Source organism: Phodopus roborovskii, unplaced genomic scaffold, assembly GCF_943737965.1.
Source record: "Phodopus roborovskii unplaced genomic scaffold, PHOROB, whole genome shotgun sequence".
Classification (NCBI taxonomy): Eukaryota; Metazoa; Chordata; class Mammalia; order Rodentia; family Cricetidae; genus Phodopus; species Phodopus roborovskii.
This window is the reverse complement of record NW_026126598.1, coordinates 26,361-50,485: the sequence shown is the minus strand read 5'-3', so window position 1 is coordinate 50,485 and position 24,125 is coordinate 26,361. Positions and strand designations below refer to the sequence as shown.

The 24,125-nt window shown below is 38.5% G+C and overlaps 1 protein-coding gene across 4 annotated transcripts; it reads left to right on the top strand.

Moving 5' to 3' along the window:
• Nucleotides 1-429: 429 nt before the first annotated feature.
• On the top strand, nucleotides 430-21,215 carry Rsrc2 (arginine and serine rich coiled-coil 2). Of its 4 annotated transcripts, XM_051204794.1 has the most exons (11): nucleotides 433-591; nucleotides 4,034-4,126; nucleotides 4,546-4,702; nucleotides 6,098-6,141; nucleotides 8,596-8,808; nucleotides 10,111-10,314; nucleotides 13,046-13,168; nucleotides 15,943-16,022; nucleotides 17,992-18,224; nucleotides 18,754-18,843; nucleotides 20,298-21,215. In XM_051204794.1, the coding sequence occupies exons 3-11, from the start codon at nucleotides 4,565-4,567 to the stop codon at nucleotides 20,475-20,477; spliced, it is 1,305 nt and encodes a 434-aa protein (XP_051060751.1). In that variant the 5' UTR covers nucleotides 433-591; nucleotides 4,034-4,126; nucleotides 4,546-4,564; the 3' UTR covers nucleotides 20,478-21,215. The 4 variants fall into 4 exon arrangements, with proteins under 4 accessions (XP_051060749.1, XP_051060750.1, XP_051060751.1 ...); XM_051204792.1 differs by lacking the exon at nucleotides 4,034-4,126 and having other exon boundaries at nucleotides 430-591; nucleotides 8,618-8,808; XM_051204793.1 differs by lacking the exon at nucleotides 4,034-4,126 and having other exon boundaries at nucleotides 430-591.
• Nucleotides 21,216-24,125: the final 2,910 nt, after the last annotated feature.

The window sequence follows — 24,125 nt, the reverse complement described above, 5'->3', positions numbered from 1 at the left end:
TTTCTCCCGCCAGCTGGCGAAAAGCCCCGAAATGGGCTGAAGCCCCTTCTGTTTTCACCTGACACGACTCCAGCTTCCCTACAGCAGCGAGGCTGAGCCTTCTCACCTGCAGCAAAAGAAGCTAAACACTTCTTCCCGACTAATTCAACCGCTCCTACTTCCTACAGGTTCCATGCCAGTGCTTTGAATTGGCGGGAGAACACCGCGCCCAACCTTTTCTACAGGGGCTGGAGCAGGCCAAATTTTCTCACACTCGAAATAGGAAACCGCCCCACCCTGGATCAAATTGAAATCCAGCTAGAGAGGATTCATTTTACTGTGAATACTTGGCCCCACCCACTCCACAGCCTTTGCGCCACGCCCTTCTAAAAACTAACCAATCACCACCTTGAACCGCGTTGTTATAGAAACTCTTATCGCCACCCTCTTTTTCTCCCAGCAAGCTGCGCGCCGCGCCAGGCCTGATCCTTTTGTTTCATCCGGGTCTCTCGCGCAAGATAAAAGTCTGTGGCGAAGCTTCGGGCGGCCAGTACTGTTGAGCGCGTCAACCAGAGGTGCCGCCTTAGCGGCCGGGACTCAAAAACAATGGCGGTAGGTACTAGCTTGAGCTTGAAAGCCAGGGCTGGGGTTTTTCTTGTTTCTTTACACAGAATAATCAGCTCTCGGAGCTGTTGTCCGTGCTTGTGTGTGGACAAAATGGCGCCGCGGCCGCTTTCTGCGCTCGCCATCATGGATTCCTGCTGCAGGGAGGGGGGAGGTAAGGCGGTGTGGATGGGGGTGGGGAGCCGCAGGGAATGGCTCTTTTTTCCAGAACTTTCCTCATCACTTCCCTCACCCCATATTTTAAGAAGCCCACCGAACAGTGGGATTCATCTCGTTGACCCAGACTAGTGGTATGTGTTGCTTTTTGGTAGGGCTTCTGAGTTTATGCTAACACTGGAGAAAGGCGACTGGAAATAAAAAAAAGAAAAAGACCAGACATTGTCTCTGGAAAGTATCGGGTCAAAAAGGCAGTCTGTTGAAGGGGTAGTGTATGAGGAAACAGTCTAATCCTTTTGGGTGAACCCTTAGATGGGGTAATTCGCGTAATTTTTTTTTTTTTTTTTTTTTTTTTTTTGCTTAATGTTTGTCGATGTGAACCTTTTCGGTTGGAGTTGGGATTGTCTTAAAGAGTAAAAATTACTGTAATTATCCAATTCCATTCCCTGGTGCACTTGTGCTTCAGAGCGACTCGTATTACCATTTTAAGTCTATGAGGAAAAAAACCGTACCTGAGTGACCTCTTTGAACAGGAAACCTGCCCTGGATACACTATGCCCGTTTTTAATGAATCGTATTATCCTGTGATTGTTTTGTTTCTAATTATATAGATAAATATTTTTGTGAGCATTTTACTAACTAAAGGGTTTTAATTAGATGTTTTAGGCAAGGATTGCTCTCCTTGACGATTGGAATATTTGAAATTAGAATGATACAAGTAGGAGTTTTTTTGCATCTCACTATCCTCTGTCGAGTTGAATAAATATTTTTTATGAGGTTTCAAAGAGTAGATAGATGCTTTTTTAAATTACAGGACTAATGCTTCTAAGTTGTGCTTCGGGCCTCTTAATGTACATCAAGCAAATATTAGTATTGTTTTTCTTGTGTTCCATTAAGTGAAATAAATTCAAATACTTAGTTCCTGTGGTGTCCTCCACAGTAAAGGCAACCCCCCCCCCCAAGAACTGGCCTAGTATTAAGTCTGCTGCTTTACTTCCTTTGCCCTGGGAAAGGGATTGATTGTATCTAGGGTTTTCAAGTTGTAAATTGTAGGAAGCGGGCGGCTTTCTCATAGACCCAGTGACTAAAATAGAAGGCAGTTCCTATCTCTGTTGTATTGTAAATATCCTTAGGAAAATAAAAGTCGTAGTTTGTCAAGGTCCACCTAATATTACATGTGTTTAATGGTGACATGAGTTTTATTCTGTAGTGTGTTTTACATATGAAAGTGACTGCTAATAACCTGTCACACAGTGGTTTCTCTTTTGCCAGGCTTCTGAGCCTTTAGGTGTTGTCTTTTTCTATAGTTTCCAGTTCTCGCATTGGTTTTCAGGAAAAGTGAATGGCTTACTGTGATCCTAACAACGGGGGTTGGGGGGGGGCTGCAGCAGGATATTTAAAAGTTTGAGGGCAGCTGTGAACACATATCAGGCATCATCTCAAAGTGGGTGTTGGGGTGCTTGTGATTTGTGTTAGAAGTGTTGGCCTCAAACTCACAGAGATCTGCCTAGGGTGTGGGCCAATAACGGCGACCTTAATGTTGTTTATAATAGAGCAATAAGTATTACAAGTTGATAGCAAAAATGGGAAGATTATAGTATTTTAGGGCAGTCAGCTAGTGTTTCTGGGTATCAGTTGTAAAGTAAGGTTAACCTTAATTCTGAAATAGAGTACATGTAGCTAGTTGTTTCTTTTCTGTTTTTTAACTACTTCTGTTGAGATATAGTTGCGTTTTGCCTCCAATTATGTGTGTTTAACTACTGGGCCATCTTTCCAATCCCAAATCTGCTCCGTTTTCATGTGTAGTTTTACTATTGGAATTTGGTACTGGTTTTGGCTCATTTTTGTACTGCTGTAAAATAATCCATTTCCTTTATTTTGGGTCTTGTTTTCTGGACTAATTCTCCTGAGAGAAAAGGGGGTGGGGTTTCAAGTCCTAAGTCAGAAATTGATAAACTCTTGGTGGAAAAGAAGCAGCTGGTAAAATAGTTTTGTTTTTGTGGATGATGTACAATTTTTCAAATTGATTGATTACTTTACCAAGCTTTTTAAATATAAAAAATAATTCTTATAGGTTCAGTAACAGGTCTTTAATTCCAGCAGAGGTGGGTAGATAGATACTTGAGTTTGAGGCCAGTCAGGGCTACATAGAGATAACTTGTCTTAAAAAGAAAAAAAAGAAAGGAAGAAAGAAAAGAGGCACAAAAGTTGTGCAGAACAATATTGTAGTTTGCCAGATCCTGTCCTGAGTCATCTGTTCACTGGGTGAACAGGTTTATTTTCCTATTACCTTCTTCAGTCAGATGCCTACCATTCCACTATAAATGATTCATATCTGATTGTTCCCAATGCCTCTTACCAGAATTCAACCAAATATTGGGCTGGTAGCATTTATATTAATTTCAGTTTTAGGGCTTGGCTTGTCTATGAAATGTCATCTCAAAATCAAACTAGGTTCAAGGGAACTTTCAGGTATTAGTGTATCTTTGAAAATACTTTCTATTATTTCAGCTTAAATCAGTTATCAGTTTCTTTATTTAATTAGTTTTTTTTTCTTGTTTTTATTTGTGGGGGTGGGTGGATGGGTGTGTGTTGCCCTTGCCAGAGACACCCCCCCCCCCAAGGTTTCTCTATAGCCCTGGCAGTCCTGTAACTCTAGACCTGGCTGGCTGGCCTTGATCTCAGATCCTCTGTGTCTGGAGTGCTGGGATTAAAGGCGTGTGCCAAAACTACCAGGCAGTACTTTTCTTATTAAAGTATGTTCTAGCATTTCATACATGAGTACAGTTATACATCATTTCCACCCCTCTGTATTAGTTCTGTGGTAAAACAGAGTTGGAGGTGATTGAGGATTTTATTACAGCTCTAGTGATTTTTAAGATGGAGCTTTCACATTTTAACTTGCTTCTACCATTGACCTAGATCTCTTCATCCAGAAATAGCATTAGTGAGGGGTACAACTGAAATTTATATCTCAAGCATTTATTCATAGATGTCTGTGTTGGTTGCTGTTACAAGTACAGAAGATTGATATTGATGGCCTTCTGTAAACTAGAAAATGACAAGAAATTGAACTTTAGGTATTCAGATCTCTGAAAATGTGTGTGCCATTATGCTTTTTGTTTTAGTTTTGCTGGGATTTAGTTCAGCGATAGAATGTGTCTAACAAGCATGGAAAACCCTGGGTTTAATCCTTAGCACTGCAAAATAAAATTTATTTTGTAATATTGCCTATAAAATGCTTTAACATGGAAACGGCTTGATGTTTCCATAGCCCAGAGCATAAATACGGAGAGTCAGAACATGTTTTGCTGTACCTCTGTGCCAAGGGGATATTTTCATTAAAGAAGGTTAATTAGGTTCTCAGGTAAGGTAATTTTCTGCTTATTCTTTTATAATCTAGAAATACTCCCTATGCTGCTTTAATATCTTACCGTTTTAAGTACCTTTAAACCTTTTAGCAGCTCATTCTAGATAGCTTTTTATTAATAATGAACAATGATTTGATTACCGGCGAGTCAGCAAATTTAATTCTAAAGTGTTATAGTTTCTTTAAATATTTATTGGAAATAGCAAGAACCAAGTCTTTTTTTTCCCCCTTTTTTTCTTTACATCTGTTCTCTGTTACTTTACTGCATATACATCCACTTGGAAATTTGCCATATTTGGGGTTTTGTTTTTTGGGGGTGAAACTCAACTATCTTCATTCCTTACCCTTTTAAAAACCAAGAGACATTAGAAATGCAATTACAAATTTTGATGATTTTTATTTTTTTTAACTTTTAGGCTACTGATACAGAACGAGATGGACTTGCCCCAGAAAAGACATCCCCAGATAGAGAAAAGAAAAAAGAACAGTCAGATGTATCTATTTCTCCTAGAACCTCAAAACATCACTATTCAAGGTCACGATCACGGTCAAGAGAAAGAAAGCGTAAATCAGGTAAGGTATTGTGCTGAGACATTGTCTAGATAGTGGTATATTCTGAATTTATTTAATTATCACACTTTAACTTTGTACTATATAACTATGTGTTGTAGCACCTATGTAGGGAGGGTTTTTTTCCTTCCAGCCCTAAGTGAGGCTAGAAGCTTAGTACTCTGCTAAGTAGTCCCTACCATTTCATTATATTCTAAGCCCTGACAGCATGAACTACTTAGTAGTTCCAGGCCAGCCTAGGCTAAATAGTGAGACAGTCTCAAAAACCAAAGGAAAGTAACTAGCATTGAAGGTATAGCATTTTGCTATTTAAAAAAATCAGGACTGGAGTGACTTTAGTGGTAGAGTGCCTTACTTAAGTTGTAGCAGGAGTGTAGTCATGTGTTATTTGTGTATGTAGATAATTCTCAAGATTTTCACAGTGTTGGACATTGTGATCACATTTGAATTAAACATTTTCAAGCTTGATGTGACATTGCAAGATGATCAAAATTTAAAATCCATTCTGGGGTACATAAAACCCCACCTTTAAAAAGGAAAGAATTTTTAGTTAACATCCTTTTGACTATAAATGATGTTAAATGTAATCCAGGCTAACCCACCTGAGTGAGAGAGTTTCTGCATGCTCAACCCAAATCTGTTTTAATTTTTTATTTGGGAAGTTTTTTTTGTTTAGTTTTGTGTGGGATTGTTTTTTAAGACATAAGTTTCTCTGTGTAATAGCCCTAGCTCTCCTGGAACTAACTGTAGACCAGGCTAGCCTTGAACTCAGATCTGTCTGCTTCTGCCTCCTTAGTGCTGGGATTAAAGCATCTACTACTACCTCCTGGGTGTTTGGGAGGTTTTTATGTGCACACATATTTGTCTCTGTATGTGTGTGTATTGTGTGAATTTTATGTGGTATGTTGTGTGTGAGAGCAGGTATGTGAAAGCCAGGAGTTGACATCCAGTGAAATGACTTAGTGTGGTGTATATGCAAGCCTCAGAACCCCCATAAAGGTGAAAGGGGGGAACTGACTCCTGACCTACACGTGTGGGCACATACTGGCCAGGCGTGGTACAGAGGCAGACTTGGTCTACATAATGAGTTTTAGTCCCTGGCTAGCCAGCATAACATAAAATCATTCTATTTCAAGTTTTTTGTTGTTTTGGTTTGGTTTGTTTTTTAAGGGTGACTAAAAGAAAATTAACTCTTTTGAAGACACTGTAGTTAGCCCTGATTAGGACTTTAGGAAGTGATTGTTTTGATATGCTTTTTTGCCTCCTTTTTAAATTCAAACCTGGACCTTATGAAAGTCTTGTACTGCCTTTTTTTTTTTTATTGTTACATCATTGTAATTTATGTTTAAGGTGTTTCTGTATCTTTATGTATTTTGGTTTTTTTGTCTGTGTTCACAGATAATGAAGGAAGAAAACATAGGAGCCGGAGCAGAAGCAAAGAGGTAATTAACACTTTGTAGTGAATAGGTACTTTTAAATTCTTGTAAAGTGTCTGGTAGAAATGTTTGTGTGACTATTTGCCATTGTCAAGGTAAGTGCCAAAACTTGAAATTTAAAAGGTTAATTGGATTTTAAAATGAGCATGATTTCGATACATCATTTTTCAAGAAGATAGTTGTTTATATAAAAAAGTGCCTTCAAAAGCTATTAACTTTTATTATATTGTGAAAAAATATTCACAATAAAAATATCATATGAAGAATAAGCTGGATTTTAGGCCTGTGATACAGAGCTTCCATTAATCTGAGGTCCCAGGTCTCCTTATCCTTGACAAGGATCTTTATCACGACCCTATTTCTGGGCTTTTTCTTCATTGAAAGTACTGAGTTTTCTTTCTTTAGTGAAGCTAGTCGATGAAGCCTATATACTATCACAATAATGTGAGGGACAGTTGCAGGGCTGACATTTACAATGAAGCCTTAGGAAAAGCAAAGGCAGCAGCTGTACCACATAGGAGTTAACTTGCCTTACCCACCTAAGATGAGGACTGAGCTACCCAGGAAAGAATTCCCAGTGAGAAAGGGAAAAGAGCCTCAGGGGGCTGGGCAAGGGACTCCTAAAACAAGCATGGGTAGGGACTTCACCTCTTCCCCTAATGGAAGCTCTGTTAAATTTTTAATTTAGGAGAGTTTTTGTGAAAATGACTATTTTGTTTAGCTCACATGATAACATTTCTATAATAAATCATACTCAGCGTGCTAATGCGCGAAGAGACTGAACTGAAGACGCTGCAGACTCAGATAGCAAAATAATAAGCCTACTTCATGATAAGGTAACTATTAGTCATTCAAACTCCTATTTCCCTTAAATATATCTTAAATCAGTTAAGGGTTTTAATGTTTTATAAAATTAATAGTAATGCTATGTTTGAAATTTAAACTCTTAAAGTTTCTGGAAATTTAACCATGTAAAGCTTTTCTAGTCTACTACTATATGGCAAAGTTGAGAAAGTTATATGGTCATATTATAGAGAACTGGTCATGAAACTAAGGTTTAGCTCGTGTCTCCAGGTCTCTATTTTTCTGCAAAATAAAAAGTTACTATGATCATTTTCAGATGTGTCATTTTTTGTGCATGTTCCAAAATAATTGACCCCACTTGGTTTTTTTTCTTTAGTGTTTGTTTGTTTATTTGTTTGTTTGTTTTGGCTTTGTATTTAAAAGCTCTAGTCAAAAGAAATGCTATGGCCCATTGTGGAAATTATCCCTGTTGTGTTACAGTGGAGAAGTGGTGGCCTGAGCAACAAAGGACAGGCCTAGTTAAATTACTGTGCGTCTTTGTGTTTTCACCTCTGTTTCTATGAAATACAGAACAGTTTAGGGAACCTGAGTTTTTCTTATACTTAAATTAAGTTTAACTGCCCTGAATTACGTGAGACTTAAGCTTTAAATCAAAGGTGGCTTTCACAAGTTTGGGTTCAGAAATACATGGTATGTTCAAATTTAACATTTGAGTGGTAGGATTGTGATTTGATCACACACGAGTTCAAAGTATATATGTTATGATGACAGGAATTGTTACCACTGCTCTACTTTCTTTTGGCTCTCAATTAAAAGTGGTAGTTGCTATTTTCTACCCTAGGGTCATACAATGTAATAGAGCTTTAAGTTGGGGTTGGTGCAAGCTGATTGCTCCATGGTTTATAGACATTGAAATATAGGGTCTTTTGGATAGAATGTGGCAAGAAGTGTGGTTATAGAGGGACATTGCTACTCTGCATAATTTTTAATAGCAGGAAGTATCAATATTTTAAAAGTATTTGCTGCTTCATTTGAAGTGCATTTTGTGAAGTACTGCTTTGTGTTTTCACCTATTCTCTCCTTTTAAAGTTTTTCTTTTTGTTATTAATAGGGATTGAACCTAGGACTTTATGCATGCTAGTGAAATTCTGTGCTACTGAGCTATATCCCTCAGTTTCAGTATTTTTTGTTTGGTTGGTTTTTTTGGGGGGGGAGTCGTCAGTTTTTCTTTTGAGATGGAGGAATTCTCTGGAGCCCTGGTTGTCATGGAACCAGGATGGCTTTGAATTTGAACTCATATGCCTCTGTCTCCCTAGTGCTGGGATTAAAGGTATATGCCACTACACCTGACCCTAATTTTTAAAATTAATTGTGTGTCCATTGGATTTAGAGTGGGCTTTGTTAATTTTTTTAAGAAAACTGAGAATTCCACTGAACTTCGGTATCTATTTTTGTCATTGCTTTTAAAATACTTAGGGAACAAGCTCCAATTTTTGTGTCTTAATTAGAAAATTATAATTACATATGCAACATGTAAATGATAAGAAACTAGATGATTTTGTTTGTCACACATTCCTAAGGTTACTAATGTTGCATCACAACATTTGTTTTCTGATACCCATACTAACTCTTTTTGTTGCACTATTTTCCTGAAAGAACCAACTTCTTGTTAAAACAGGCAAGAAGACATGAATCCAAAGATAAGTCCTCTAAGAGACATAAGTCTGAGGAGCACAATGACAAAGAACATTCTTCTGAGAGAGGAAGAGAGCGATTAAATTCATCTGAAAATGGTGAGGACAGACACAAACGCAAGGAAAGGAAGTCATCGCGAGGCAGAAGTCACTCAAGATCTAGATCTCGTGAAAGGTAAGTAGTTTTGGTGTTGTAGTGTGGTGGCTTCCAGGACCTTTAACCTGGAGGTTATTCCTAGCCCAGCATTACACACACATGATCATTTCTTTCTACCTTAGTGTAGTTCTTTACCAGCTGATAAATAAAAGCTTTTAGAATTTTAAGATCTCAGTAACATTAAACAACATTGTGTTATAATATTAGTCAAAATAAAACAGCTTTTGGAAATGGGGTTGTGATTCAAATATGTAGATTGTTGTTTTAATGTATATGGGCATTTTGCCTGTGTGTGTGTGTGTGACTGGTACCTATATTGTTGTTTTAATGTGTATGGGCATTTTGCCTGTGTGTGTGTGTGGCACGTGTGTGACTGGTACCTATGAAGCCCGGAGGAGCATTACATTTACTGGAATTGGAATTATGCACTGGAGGTATAGGAATCCTTGAAAGAACTGAGCTCTAGTGGGGTTTATTTAATTTGCTTGTTTTTTTTTTTTTTTAAAAGAAACCAATATTTAACTAGTTATAAAACAAGTTTGATAAACCATTGATTTAAAATATTGTGGTTTTTATCTCTAAGTTCAAGACCAGCCTAGTCTACAAAGCAATTTCCATGACAGGCTCCAAAGTTATACAGAGAAACCCAAAAACCAAACCAAAAAAAAGTTGAGGTTTGCTTTCACCAGTCTGTTCTGTTGGTTTCTGATAACAGAAGCAGCTACATCAGTGACAGCCAGTGCATATGCTCTATACATGTGCCCAGTTCAATATTATAGTGAAAGATGCTAATTTTGGCTGACATAGCATAAAATGTTATTTTAAATTAAGCCAAAGCTGGGAGGTTGATAAGAATAACCATTTGCACTCCAGAGTCATAGTCTACTTGTTACCTCAGCACCAAATAGTACTTATTACAAATTGGTATTAAAGTGAATCCAACTACAAAGATCTTTTTCCCTGTAATTCATTTGTTGGTCCTCCTTGAAGCCATATGGCAGGGTAGAGCCCAACCAAGAGTAGCTTGCCAAGATGGCTGGGATGAAGAAGCCCCTTTTCTTATCCTGTAAACAGTACAGGGTTGTTGTTGTTGCTTGTTTGTTTGTTTTAGTTGTTCTCTTGGTTACTTTTTTGTTAACCACTTTATAAAGTGTAAATGGAAAAGACAATTAGCTTGTCGAGGTTATACATGCCTACAGACTCAGCATTCAAGTATTAAAAGGTAGTCAACGGTCTTCATGGGATATGTAGTTAGAGGCTTTCCTTAAAAGGGGAGCTAATAACCATGGTCAATTAAAAGTTTATGCACTTGAATTTCAGGCGCCATCGAAGTAGAAGCAGGGACCGGAAGAAGTCTCGTTCCAGGAGTAGGGATCGAAAAAAGTCTCGATCCAGAAGCAGAGACAGGAAGAAGTCAAGATCTAGAAGCAGGGATAGAAAACGAAGGATTAGAACACGTTCCAGATCAAGATCCAGACACAGGCATAGAACTAGAAGCAGGAGCAGATCAAGGAGTCGAAGCCGGTAAGTGTTCATTCTCCAGGATGAGTAGAGCATGCTCTTCACTATCCACCTTTCAGTTGTACAACAGAAATTATACATTCTTACACACACAGTATATGATTTTTAGGTGCTAGTACTCTAAATTTATTGGGTTCTATTTGCTTTGCTTTGGGGTTTTTTGAGACAAAGTTTCTCTGTGTAGCCCTGAAATGCATTTACCATCATACCCAGCAATTAGTGGGGTGTTTTTTTTTTTTTTTTGGTTGTTGTATTATCAGAAGAGCCAATTTAGTACTGTACATTACCAGATCTTTGTTTTAGTTTGATGTGTTTGTTCTGTTTTTATACATGGTACCTGAGGTCAAGACAGGACCATCAAATCCCTTGTAAAGGTGGCTGTGGACCAAATCCAGGTCATCTTTAAAAGCAGCAAGTGTTGTTACCTACTGAGCCATCTCACGTGCGTGTGCATGTATGTATATGTTGTACACCTGTAGAGGGGAATGTCAGCTGGCTTCCTCTATTGTTCACATTATTTTTTGAGGCACAGACTCAGCTAGGGTGACCTGCAAGCTCCTGGTATCTTCCTGTCCCCACAGTCCCAAATACTAGGGTTATAGCCATACCCAGCTTTTTTTCATGGATTAATAGGGGATTGAGTTCAGGTCCTCTTGCTTTTAAAGTGAGTTCTGTTTGCCACTGAGTCAGGTCCCTTCCTTGTATTTATCATTATCGTTTACTCTTGTTTTATGTCATTGTTTACATTCCTTTGGTTTGTTGGTTTTGGAGTTTCAAAGTAGCCCTTGGCTGACTTTGACTTCCTCTCCATGATTTCTGGAATTGAAAATTTGTTTGTTTTGGGTTTTTTGCATAGAGAGTCTCCGTTCTATGTAGTCTTCACCCTGGCTGTCCTGGAGCTCTCTTTGTAGGTGGTTTTGTTTGGGGGGGGGGTGTTTTGTTGTGCTGGATGTTGTTTGGGGGGGTTGTTTGTCCTTTTGTTTTTGGTATGTCTGCATGTATGCCTATATAACCAGAAGAGGGTGTGAGATCCCATTATAGATGGTTGTGAGCCACCATATGGTTGCTGGGAATTGAATTCAGGACATCTAGAAGAACAGCCAGTTCTCTTAACCATTCAGCTATCTTTTAACTCATTAATATGTTTGTTTGTGTACTTTGTAGTTTGCCTTTCCTCCTTCTAACCTGTATACTCTCTCTCTCTCCTTCAAATGCATTGCCTTCATCAGTTGTTGCTACATGCATAATATGTGTATTTGTATATATGTAGTCTGTTGTGACTCGTTTTTTAATTTATTTTCAAACAATTCACTTTGACATTTCTTATAGGTTCAGGTCAATGGCCCTCCCTTATTTTCTTAAGATTTGTTTTGTGTAGCCTGGCAGTGGTGGTACACGCCTTTAATCCCAGCACACAGGAGGCAGAGGCAGGCAGATCTCTTGAGTTCGAGACCGCCTGCTCTACAAGAACTAGTTCTAGGACAGCCTCCAAGACCACAAAGAAACCCTGTCTCAGAAAACCAAAGAAAAGATATATTTTGTGTGTGGTATTACTCTTGTGTACAGATAACAGCAGATGTTGGGGGGTCTCTTCGAACACCATGGCCAGCAGATTCTCCATTTTTCAGTGGCAAGAAGGAAGTCCAGTTCAGCATGACTCAGTAGCTGGTGTTAGTTCAAACTTTGAGTTGGAAAGTCAGTAGTTTATTTTAGGCATATTTAAGCATAGCATAATTTGGGGAAAATTTCCTAGTGATAATTAATTGGTATAGCAAAGTTAAGGAATGATTATGTTGAAATTCTTGTATAAGTGACATCTTCCATGAAGATAGGCTCTATAGATTGAGGAAGCAGATAAACAATGAAGGGAATGGAGAATGCTTGACTGAGATAAATAGGCTCCAGATAAGGGTCTGGGGAAGCTGTTGTTGCCTGGCCATACAGATGGCCAAGAAGTCACCATGCTATTCCCATCCTTCTGGGTTGAAAACAGCTATGTTTTCTTTGAAGGAACTTTATGTTTAACATTCCTAGTTTTCCTACTGTTTATTTTTTTGGCACAAGGACCTGTATACATCTTACAAGTGGAGGCCAGAAGAGGTCATTAGATCTGGGGTTACATTACAGGCAGTTGTGAGCCACCCAAGATTCATGCTGGAAACTGAACTTCATTCAGTCCTATAAAGAACAGCAGTGTACTCTTCCTAACAGTACACTAAGCCATCTCCTGCCCCATCAGATAAATTTTTGGGGGACATTAATAATTGCGCCTAACTTAGTAGGAATACTAGAATCCTCATTGTGAACATACTAACATAAAGGGTGTATAAAGCAAACCTTTGCACCACCGAGTATGCAGGCAGAGTTGGAAATAGCCAGTGTGATTCCAGCTATAACATGGATGTTAACTGGCCATATGTATAAAATTTAGCTGAAGAGGTATGTGGGCTCAGTGGTTAAAAGCACTGGTTGCTCTTGTTTAATCCCAGCACTCATGACTGCTCACACTCATCTGGAACCCCCATTTCAAGAACCTGATCTTCTCCTGGATTTTGCCACAGGCGTGTAAATAGGCAGATATGTAGGTTTTTTTTTTTTTTTTTCCAAAAAAAAACCTTTACATATTTTTTTAATGTATTGTTTGATCTTTGTTGAGCTGTGTAAAGAAAATTGGTTTTCATTGAAGATAATTATTGGGTGATCATAATGAAACACAAAATGCTGGTTATTTCAGAGATAGAAAGAAGAGAATTGAAAAACCAAGAAGATTTAGCAGAAGTCTAAGCCGGACACCGAGTCCACCTCCCTTCAGGGGAAGAAACACAGCGATGGACGCCCAGGAAGCTTTAGCTAGGAGGTATGTGTGCTTTCCTATTTAAGTCATGTTTTTTTTTTTTTTTTTTTTTTTTTTTTTTCTCCTTTTCAAGTAACTGTCAATTGTGTAGACAAATGAATGCTTTTAACTCAGGATAATCCTTACACTACCCCACCTCCCAAAAAATTCTAACCATAAATGCTGTTGTACATTTGTGATACAGAGCTGCTATCTAAGTAGATTTTCAGTTGGGGATTTTCTTATGGTGTGTTTTTAAGTTGAACATACAGGAAAATTGAAACGTTTTTGCTTTTGTGAGTAATTTATATTTTTACCGTCCCCATCCCCATAAAAGAAACATAGATTCAAATGTCCTTTGTTTGCATTTGAAAAGTTCAAGTTTTAGATCATTCAGGAAACCCTAAGTTGTCTTTTTCTTGACTTTCCTTTTTTTCTTTAAAAAAAGCAAAACACTTAAACACTGAGAATTCTGTCACTAGATAATAGTTTTAGTAGATAAACATCATAAGCCAATTGAAGAATAGAAAGAATGTTGAATTGCTGTTTCTGTTTGAATGTTGAGCGATTGTGTGGCCACATTAGACCAGGTCTGTGGTGGAAATATGCAGGGGCCAAAGAGCTGCCTCAGGAGGCCAAAACCAAGCACTTGTTAGCAATTTTTTGCATATTCTGAAAATTACATTTTTTGGATTTGGGGTGTTCTTTTTTTTTCCCTTACAAAATTGAGTTTGTATTTTTTTTCATTATAAAAATACAGTTATCACAGTGTTACCTGATGTGCTGCTGCCCTGTGAAGCCAGCCTGGCAGAAACTCCACTGAACAGCAGCAGCAAAGGTGTGAGCTCACCCCTTCTTCATCCGTTCACCTTAGTGAATGGAGTGGTTCTGACCTGCAATGGCCCTACAAGTGCAACCAATAAATAGACCAGTAGTTGTCTTGTTTCAAGCAACAGAATTAAATCTAATATATAATTATTAACTTAAGAGTATTTTTCTTTAGTACATACTGGCATCTATTATAAGTTATAGGGGGAAGATGTTGGTGCATACCTGTAATCTTTGCATTCAAAGGTAGGAAGATTAGCTCAAAGTTGTTCTTGGCTACATAGATACTTTGAGAGCAGTGTAAGGCTTACATGACACTTCATCTCCAGAACAAAAAATAGTAAAGTTGTTATTGCCATCACAAAAAAAAAAAAAAAACCTCTAAAAGGAATGAGTCCCTGACTCAAAAAAATAAAAAAGAAACTTATAAACATGTTTCTTTTGTCTGTCACCTATTTTGCCAGCCAGCATAATCAGAAACTTACTCTCAAGGATTATATAGGTTACAAAACATCTTTTTTGTAAATTTAAGTCTTTATTATTATAACAATTATCTGCTGAGAATGTACCTTGATTGATATCACAAGTCAGCCCTGGCACATATCTAATCCTTGCATTTGGATAGGAGAAGCAGGAATTGTCATAGGTTTAAGGTCATCCAAGACTACATGAGACACTCTGCAAAGGAAAAAAACTGCAAATACCCGTTTGCTGTCACTAAAAACAATGTGTGTCTCAAAACCAAAAAATAACTTTTTCTCAATCCTGACTGATTTGAGCTGAATAATAAATAAGATGTGACATTTGATGGGTTTCTCTTTCAAGAACTGAGTGATAACTACTTACTATCTGCTATGCAGAAAATGAATTTGACCAAACATGGTAATTCATGTAAAGTGTAATTCATTAATTCATTTTTGCTTTGTATTGAATTTTTTAATGTTATACCAGATCCCTTGCTAACCAGATTTTGTGATTTACTTTGTCCTATCTCTTCAGTAGATTGTGGGGTTGTTTGTAGACTGTGAAGAATTTTTGCATGTTATCTAAACCAAAGATTAAAGTGATTTATTTGAATATTAGACTACTTTTAATTCATGTTCATTCTTCCCTATGCAGTATATTATAAATATTATCTTAAGCATGACTATAACTTATCTAGCACCAGAATGGTTTATAGGCTTTAATTTTATCTTTGCTTTCATAGACTGCACTGACAGAAATTGGGGACCTTTGGGGATTTTGGTGGGTTTTTGTTTGTTTGCTTTTTATTTAAAACAGGATAACCTGGCTATTCCAGAACTATATAGCCCAGACTGGCTTTGAACTCATTGAGATCTTGTGTCCCAACTGCTGGGACTAAAAGACAATGTACAACCCAGAACTTGGTCTGTTTTGATTTTTCTAGACAGTGTTCACCAAGAAATAACCTTCTAACTGCTGTTTATGCTGCCGTGGCTGGCTAGAGATTTTTATGTTTTAAAGTACTTGGGGTAGTAGTGGGGGGGGTGGATTGGTTGTTAAAAAAAAAAAAATGGTTTTGACCAATTCAGAAACGATTTTAAGAGTGGTCATGGTAGCACACACCTGGTAGGGACAGGGGTGTCAGGAATTTAAAACTAGTCAAAGCTACTTTTGAGACCCTGTCTCTAAAAAAATCACACACAGAAATTTCAAAACATTACGGCATATGCTATTTGGGTAAATACAGCAAAGTGTGCACCCCTGGTTAGTAGCCTGCTTTAGCCCTGCAGTTCAAGGCCAGCACAGACAGCATAAGCCATAGTACTTATTCTAAAGAGAATAGAATTGTTTGGAGGATTATATTAACATACTCATTAACTGACCTGGTGCCTAATCTTGCTAGGTGAAATATAATTCATTAATTTAAAATTCTGTGTATAAAATGTGTGAATATATACATGAAGATACTGATTTTACATCAAATTGTTTTGAATTGTCTTTGGTAGATTGGAAAGGGCAAAGAAATTACAAGAACAGCGAGAAAAGGAAATGGTTGAAAAGCAAAAACAACAAGAAATGGCTGCAGGTAACTTACTATGAATTATGTAATGCTAAAAAACTTGAAAAATGAGGGCCTAGGCCCTACCCCAAATGACTTGACAGATTTTGATGATCCCTTCTGGAAGTCTTCACCCTCCCTGTGGGGTGGGGGTGGGGATGGGAGGTAGGGGGAACTGGGATAGATGTGTACAATAAGAAAAATATTTTAAAAACTTGAAAAATACAGAAAATTTAATTGGAGAAAAATCAACTTTATCTTTATTAAGGTGCTGTATAGATATTTTGAGAGGTTTCAGTGGGAGCACTTGGGGGAGAGAGCTTTCTGAGTTAAAGGCCAACCTGTTCTGTCTCAATAATACCAACAAAAAACAATTTGGTTGTTATTCCTGCCAAGTGGTCACTCTGCTTCTATCTAGCCCCCTGTTCTCTTAATTGTAATAAGATTTTATCTTGTATTAGAGGTGTGTTTTTGTTTTTTAGTATTTGTGTGTTTGCAAGTGCACTGGGACCCTTTCTTAGTGCAGGCACCTTCACCTACTGGGCCATCTTGTCTATCCCACTCCTTGAATTTTTGAGACTTTCTTCCTTTACTTGTGCCAGACCTTCAATATGTTATCTTCCTATGACAACCTTCTCAATACTAAATACTAGGGGTGTGTGCCATCTTGATTTTTTTTCCCCCCCAAGACAGGGTTTCTCTGGTTGCTATGGAGCCTGTCTTAGAACTAGCCATTTTGTGTGTGTGCACATACATGCCCATTCCCATGCCTGAGTAAGTAAGCACTTACCCTGGTGACATGTATATGTCAGAGGACAATTTCTGGAGTCAGTTCTCTTCTCCTGCTTTAAGTTCTATGGTGGTAATGTTTTTCTTTTTACCAACCAAGCTATCTCACTTATGAGCAGGTAATTTTTGATCAGTGAATAATGGTTATTCTTAGTAATAAGCCTCCATAACTGACTTCTATGATGTCAGCTTAAAAATTTTTAGAGCCAGATTATATATGGTGTCCCATAACCACGCAGTAGGCTCCCTGCCACTTCAAATCAGCCAGAGCTGTTATATAGCAAAACTGTCTGCAAAAGCATGAGATGTAGGAGAATTTTTTAATAGGACTCTATTCTGGTAGGGGGTGATGCTTTAGGTCTTTTATCTTAGTACTCAGGAGACAGTAAAGATGGTCTCTGAGTTCCTTACCAACATAGTCTACATAGCTAGTCCTAAGCTAATCGGTTACATACCAGGACCCTGTCTTAAAAGAAGTGGGGCAGAGGAGCTAGCTCCAGCAGTTATTAGCACTAGGTGCTTTTCCAGGGGACCTGGGTTTGTTTCCTGGTAGCCACATTGCAGCACAGAGCCATCTGTTTGTAATTCAAATTCCAGAAAATCCAGTGTTGTTCATATACATACATGAAAGCAAACACTCAGTTCCCCTCCCCCCCCACCCCCAAATAAAGTTTCTATGTAGTTTTGGCTGTCCTGTAACTCTTTCTGTAGAAGAGATTGGCCTCAAACTCAGAGATCCTCTTGCCTCTGCCTCTGTAGTGCTAAAAGCATGTGCCACCGCCACTAAACCAAGATTATTTGTCTTTGAAGGTGGCATCTATGTTCTGCATTGGCAACTTCCTTATTGCTACACAATGGCTGTGCAGCAGAGGCAGGCAGATCTCTGAGTTTGAGGCAAGCCTTGTCTACAAAGTGGATGTGAGGACTGTTACACCAAGAAACCCTGTCTTGAAAAACCATGCATATACACAAATTGCTACTGGTGCCCTAGTTTATTTTACTTAAATCATGCCTTCTTATTTTGTGTACATTTCTTTGGGGGTCACAAGCGTCTTGATTAACAGTAACATGTATGAGCTAACATTTCCTTATTTGATGAAAATTATCTTTCCCCTTTACAAATTGTAAGGTTTTATATACATATGCAAACACTGCTTTTTTTGTGAATTAACTTAACATCTATTAAAATCAATTGTATGTTTTTCAGCAGCTGCCGCCACTGGAGGTTCTGTTCTCAATGTTGCTGCACTGTTGGCATCAGGAACACAAGTGACTCCTCAGATAGCTATGGCAGCTCAAATGGCAGCCCTGCAAGCTAAAGCCTTGGCAGAGACTGGCATAGCTGTACCCAGCTACTATAACCCAGCTGCTGTGAATCCAATGAAGTTTGCCGAGCAAGAGAAAAAGAGAAAAATGCTCTGGCAAGGAAAGAAAGAAGGAGTAAGTTCTTGTGTCCTCTTATCATTTCACCACTACCAAATGGTTGCATGAAACAAATTAAAATGAAAACTGATTTCTAAGAGCCTGTTTATAATGGTCAAATTTGCCATAATTAAAATTGAAAATGTGTATGCAACTTAGAAAAAATTGTGGCTCATTTGTGACCTTTTTAAGTGATAATAATACTGTGTTGGAATGTCAAAATTTTGATGTTGTTTGAACCAAGCTTTTGAAGGAAACCAGTTGTTTTCCTAAGTGGTGGGGAGCTAAGCAGCTTGGTCAGTGATGAGGCGTAAGCCACCATGCTAATGCTTCTAGTGTCAGCTCTTGGGAGGCTGAAGCAGGTGGATCATGAGTTACAGGCTGACAGGCTATCTCAGTGGGCACATAATATATTACGAAGTAATATAAGTGTTAAGATAGCTATAAACTACAGTAATCTGATTCTTTAAATTGTTCGATTTTTGCCTGTATTGTGGAATTTATAAGATAAGCTTTACATATTCTAAAATTCAGTGTTTTTTAACAGGACAAATCTCAGTCTGCTGAAATATGGGAAAAATTAAATTTTGGAAACAAGGACCAAAATGTCAAATTTAGGAAGTTAATGGGCATTAAGGTAAGTTGTGCTTTAGGATTAATTTCCAATTTCATTGTATTTTTTGTTTGTCAGTTCTAAGTACTTAGTTGAGAATATCTCCATTCTCCAAGTTAATCCCATAGACATTATTTTGCCATGTTACTGTTGGACAATACAGACTATTTTGGAATGTCTGCTGATCATGCCTGCTGAGGATACCTAGTGAGACCCTAGTTTAAAAAATCTAAAAGAGGGCTGAGAATGTACCTTTGCTTGTTTTGTTTTTTGAGATAAGATCCTGATGTGTGTATTCCAGCCAGGCCCTACTGTTAGACTTCTTACTTAGCAGTCTTGAGTACCTATGTGTCTTAAGCCTGTGACCCTAATACTTAGGCAGTAGAAGCAGGAAGGACTCAAGTTCATCATTTGGTATTTGGAGGCAGGATTTCTCTGTATAGCCCTGGCTGTCCTGGAACTTACTCTGTAGACCTAAATGCTGGTATTAAAGGCATGTGCCTCCACCACCTGGCCAAAGATCATCTTCAGCCATATAATCTTGTGTTGGCCTTGACTACATGGAAACCTGTGGAGTTTTGTTTCCGATCTTTCTTGGTCTTAAAGTTTTTAAAAGGCGTAATGAATTTGTTAATGTTCTTTTTAGGTTATACGTGTCCAGGTATAGTGGTGTATAGTTCTTTAATCTCAGAGGCAGTCAGAATAGCCAAGGCTACACACAGAAACCCTGTCTCTCGAAACCAAAGAAAGAAAAAGGAATACTTAACCATTAATGTATAGGGAATTAATTTGATGCACTGAAGAGATATAACTTAAACTGGCTTTTGTTTTTTGTGTGAGTTCACTATCTACATGTATAACTTCATGCCAGAAGAGGGTATCAGATCCCACCATAGATAGTTGTGAGACGCCATGTAGTTGCTGGGAATTGAATTCAGGACCTCTGAAAGAGCAGCAAGCTCTTAAAACTGCTGAGCCTTCTCTATGGTCCCTCACTCCCTACCCAGCTGGCTTTTTCTTTAACAGTGATCTCCATGTGCTGCACCTCACACCACCATAGCCACTGTTTTTCCTTCCCACCAAGCCTACATGGCTTTTTTCTGTTAGTTGTTAAAATGGCTAACATTTTTGTTCCTTAAACATGTGTATACCTTACTCACTCTGTGTGTGGTATTTATATGCTCAATCTTTGCACTATCTTGACAACACCACTAATAAGTTACTGTTTGTCATTATGCTGCGTTACTATTTTATTTCTGGTGCTGGAGAGATGGCTCAGCTGTTACAAGCACTTGTTCTCCCAGAGGACTCATATTTGATTCTCAGCACCAGGGCAGTTCACAGCTGTTGGTAACTATTCCTGGGGGAACCGACACTTTTCTGGCCTCTGCAAGCATTGCATACACATACATACAGGCAGATAGTACAACCATGCACATAATAATAGAGGTTAAAAATTAAATTTTTTTGTTATTTAGAGTGAAGATGAAGCTGGCTGTAGCTCAGTTGATGAAGAAAGTTACAAGACTTTGAAGCAACAAGAAGAAGTTTTTCGGAATCTTGATGCTCAGTATGAAATGGCAAGATCACAAACCCACACACAAAGAGGAATGGGTTTGGGTTTCACATCCTCAATGCGTGGAATGGATACAGTTTGAAAAATATCAATTTGGGACTTTATAGACTTGTTCTGATGTCAGGTCCTTGTTCACCAAACAGCTAGTATTCTAGCTTGCATGGGTGTTGCATTGACTTTAATTTATTGAAAAATATGATTTTTTTTGTAAATATCAGATCAGTGATACTGGTGTTAGTGTTGTAATCAGGTTAAACCCACTTCCATTAAACTTGACAGGACTATAGAAGGACAATATTTTTTAGTTCATGAATTCTACTTTTCAAATATATTAAAGCTTCGGGTGGGATAAAATCTCATACATAGATTTTCTCGTGTCCGCTGTCTTGTGTACTTTTGTACTTAACCTTGTACAGTTATTTTCATCTCTTGAAACATGAAAGAAATGTTATGTAGATGTTCTTTAGAAAAATCTGGCCATTTGGTACATAATCTGCACATACGACCTGGGCAGTGATAATAAAAAAATTGTTTTCTCAAAACTGGTGTAAATTTAAATTACCTGGTGTTATTGAGTCTGTACTATGTATGTAGCATTGATTTTACAATTTAAAACAGCAGCTGTTTTAGGGTATAAGCAATACTACAGTGCACAAAAATGTAAAGAGAAGATGAATGGAGCAATTTTATTAAAATAATAGTTCCTCTATTATAAGGCAGAATTGGTGTGCAGTATTTGTTAATCCATGTTATTCAGGAAATAGGTTAATGCATTAGACGGATGAGAGCACTTTTATATTAATAAAGTGCCTTATAACAAGTCTGTTGTATGCTATTTGCTCATTATCCCTTTGAAGTCTTATTCAGCAGAAACAGACATTTAGAAACAACAGCTTTGGCACGGGAGGGGCTGTGTTTCAAGACATAGTTTTTCTGTGTAACAGTACTGATGACTGTCCTCAAACTTACTCTCTAGACTAGGCTAGTATTGAACTCACAGAGATGCCTGCCTCTGCCTTCCAATTGCTGGGATTAAAGGCCCATACCACCATCCTCTAACTAGGAACAATTTTGAAGAGCTGAGTAGAGTGGTACTCCAGGCCAATAACCCCAGCACTTGGGTGGCTAGAGCTTTGCAGTCTTGTCTGATGGGTGTTTATGTAAGTAACATATTCAGCTAGAATGATGATGAATGACATATATATCAAAGGAAGGAGCTGCATGTAAGAATTATTTTATGCATACTTGCAAGTAGAATTAATTGTGAACAAATGTGCTTACCTGCCAGAGACCCAGTCTCAAAAAAAGATATTTTCATAAATGAAGCTAGAGAGATGGTTCAGTAGAGCCTTTGCTGCTCTTGAAGAAAAATGTGGATTCCGTTTCCAGTACATGGCAGCCCACAACTGCTTGTTCAAGTTACCTGGGTTTTGATGCCCTCTCCTAACCATGATCACTGTGCACATATAATATACATAGATCAGGCAAAACACATGAGCAGAAAAATTTTAAGTATATAAAGGACAAAGGGTAACTTTAGCTTAAATGGAAATTCCTTTGTCCTACACATCCTATTAACTCATTTTAATCCGTCGACCCAGCCCTTGTAGTTTCTCAAGTCCAACATTTGTTTTCCTTCTATTTATTATGCAAATTCACTGACTACAACTCTGTTTGTAAAATCAAGGTTAGTAAAATTCCTCCTTGGAGAAATCAAAGAAAGGCTCAGATGCTGGAATCCCATCCCTAGGGAGGCCAAGACAGGAAGATTGCCTCTGGGCAACTAAAAAGGGCCTGGGGAATATAGCACAGTTGCTACATTTGCTGCTAGCCATAGGTTTGATTCCCCAGCACCACATAAACTGGGGTACATGAGATCTCAAAGGTTTTGTAAGACCACAAAATAGAATCACTCCCCCATCTATATTTAGTTCTTGAAATGCTAAATACTAAGTTTTTTTTTGTGGGGGACAAGGAGGTTATAATAGTGTATGTCTGTATATCCCTAGCTGTAGACCAGGCTGGCCTCTGCCTCCCAAGTGCTGAGATCGAAGGTTTGTGTGCGCTACCATCGCCTAGCACATACAGTATTTTTAATCACGGCTTTTCCCCCCCTCATTGGCCCACTGATGACAAGATGGGTAAACAGCAGCTCTACTGGTGCTTACTCATGGAAGTTCAGCCTGAGTTCTTTTGCCAGGTTGGCTCCAACTGCCACAAACTGATCTGGAAATAAGGCCTGAGCATCTGCCGATGGTGTTTAGCATCACTGGAAGGACAGACTTTAAGTTCAGTTGAACTAAGTGATGTTTGAGTGAATTACTCGTGACCCATCTATTAAGGAAAAGATCCTGCAAGTCAGTACGTTAAAAAAAAAAAAAAAATGAACTTTAAGACCTTAAGGGTTAATAATCTAGTAGAAGAACTTGCTGCAGCAGGAAGAGTTGACAGGATTACAGTGACACCAGGGAGGCACCTGACAGGGATCATTAGGCCTAGAACTGACAAGGGTGCCAACAGGATAAGGACCTCCATCAAGATTTTCTTTGGGAAAGTAGAAGATAGGTCTGCAGACTGAAATCTTCCCAACCCAAAATTCCCTTTTCTGGTATCAAGTTCCCAGTGCACAGTATCCAGAGAGACTACTGCATCCATGCAGATTAGACAATATGCCTATATAGAGATTGGTCCCCTCTTATTTTCACATTGCCTTCAGTCTCCATCTTTCAGGTCCAAAGCAAACAAAATTCCCCACCCCAGAGGGAGTCCAAAGATTCAGAAATGAGCTCAACCTGCATTATAGGAGGATTTCTGGCAGTTAAATTAAAACCTGCATTCCTCAGGAATTTGTGAAACTGGTCCCCCTCAACCAAAAGGAGTCCATTTTCCTTACCTCTGGCAGAAGGGACATTGACCTATCAGCACATGTTGGAATCACCAGTACCTGTACCGGTTAACATTTCAAAGTCCATTTTAGCTCTTCCCACCTTTTCCCCTGCTTTAAACTGCCTCCAGATGACGCATGCCACCCCCAGCTACTACTACTTACAACCCTGCTACCCTAGCTATGCTTGCTCTATTCTCTGCTCCCGCTATTCTCTCTATACTTTCGGTAGTCTGTTTGCAGATAACCCTGGCGATGTCAAGTTTGTTAGCCATATTCTCTTAAGTATATGGTCTCTAGACTGCTGACTGTTCTCTCCTTTGTATCCCCCCCCCCAAAAAAAAAACTTCCTCTCAACCATACTGTGGATCCATCATGTCATCAGCTTATAGACTAACCACATTAAAAAAAAATGTGTTGGAGCTATCTGCAAGTCATCCATATTCCATCCAGTAAGTAAGGCCCTCCCTATTTTAATTGTTTTTTGGGAGGTTTTTCTAAGTATACCCTCGGCCGCCCTGAAACATGCTCTGTAGACCAGGCTGTCCCGCTTCTGCCTCCTCAGTGCTGGAACTAAAAGCATTTGCCACCACTGCTCAGCTCAACTTTTGACTAGTGCATATGAGGTCCTGAGTTTAATAACCAACACCAAAAAAAAAAAATGCAGCTGGGCAGTGATTGCCCATGCCTTTAATTGTAGCACACTGAAGGTAAAGGTAGTCGAAGGCCAGCATGGTCTACAAAGGGAATTCCAGGACACCAGGACTGTTACACAGAGAAATCTTGTCTCGAGAAAAAAAAACCACAAAAACAAGTCTGGTTTCTTCTCTACTACCTGTAGGATAA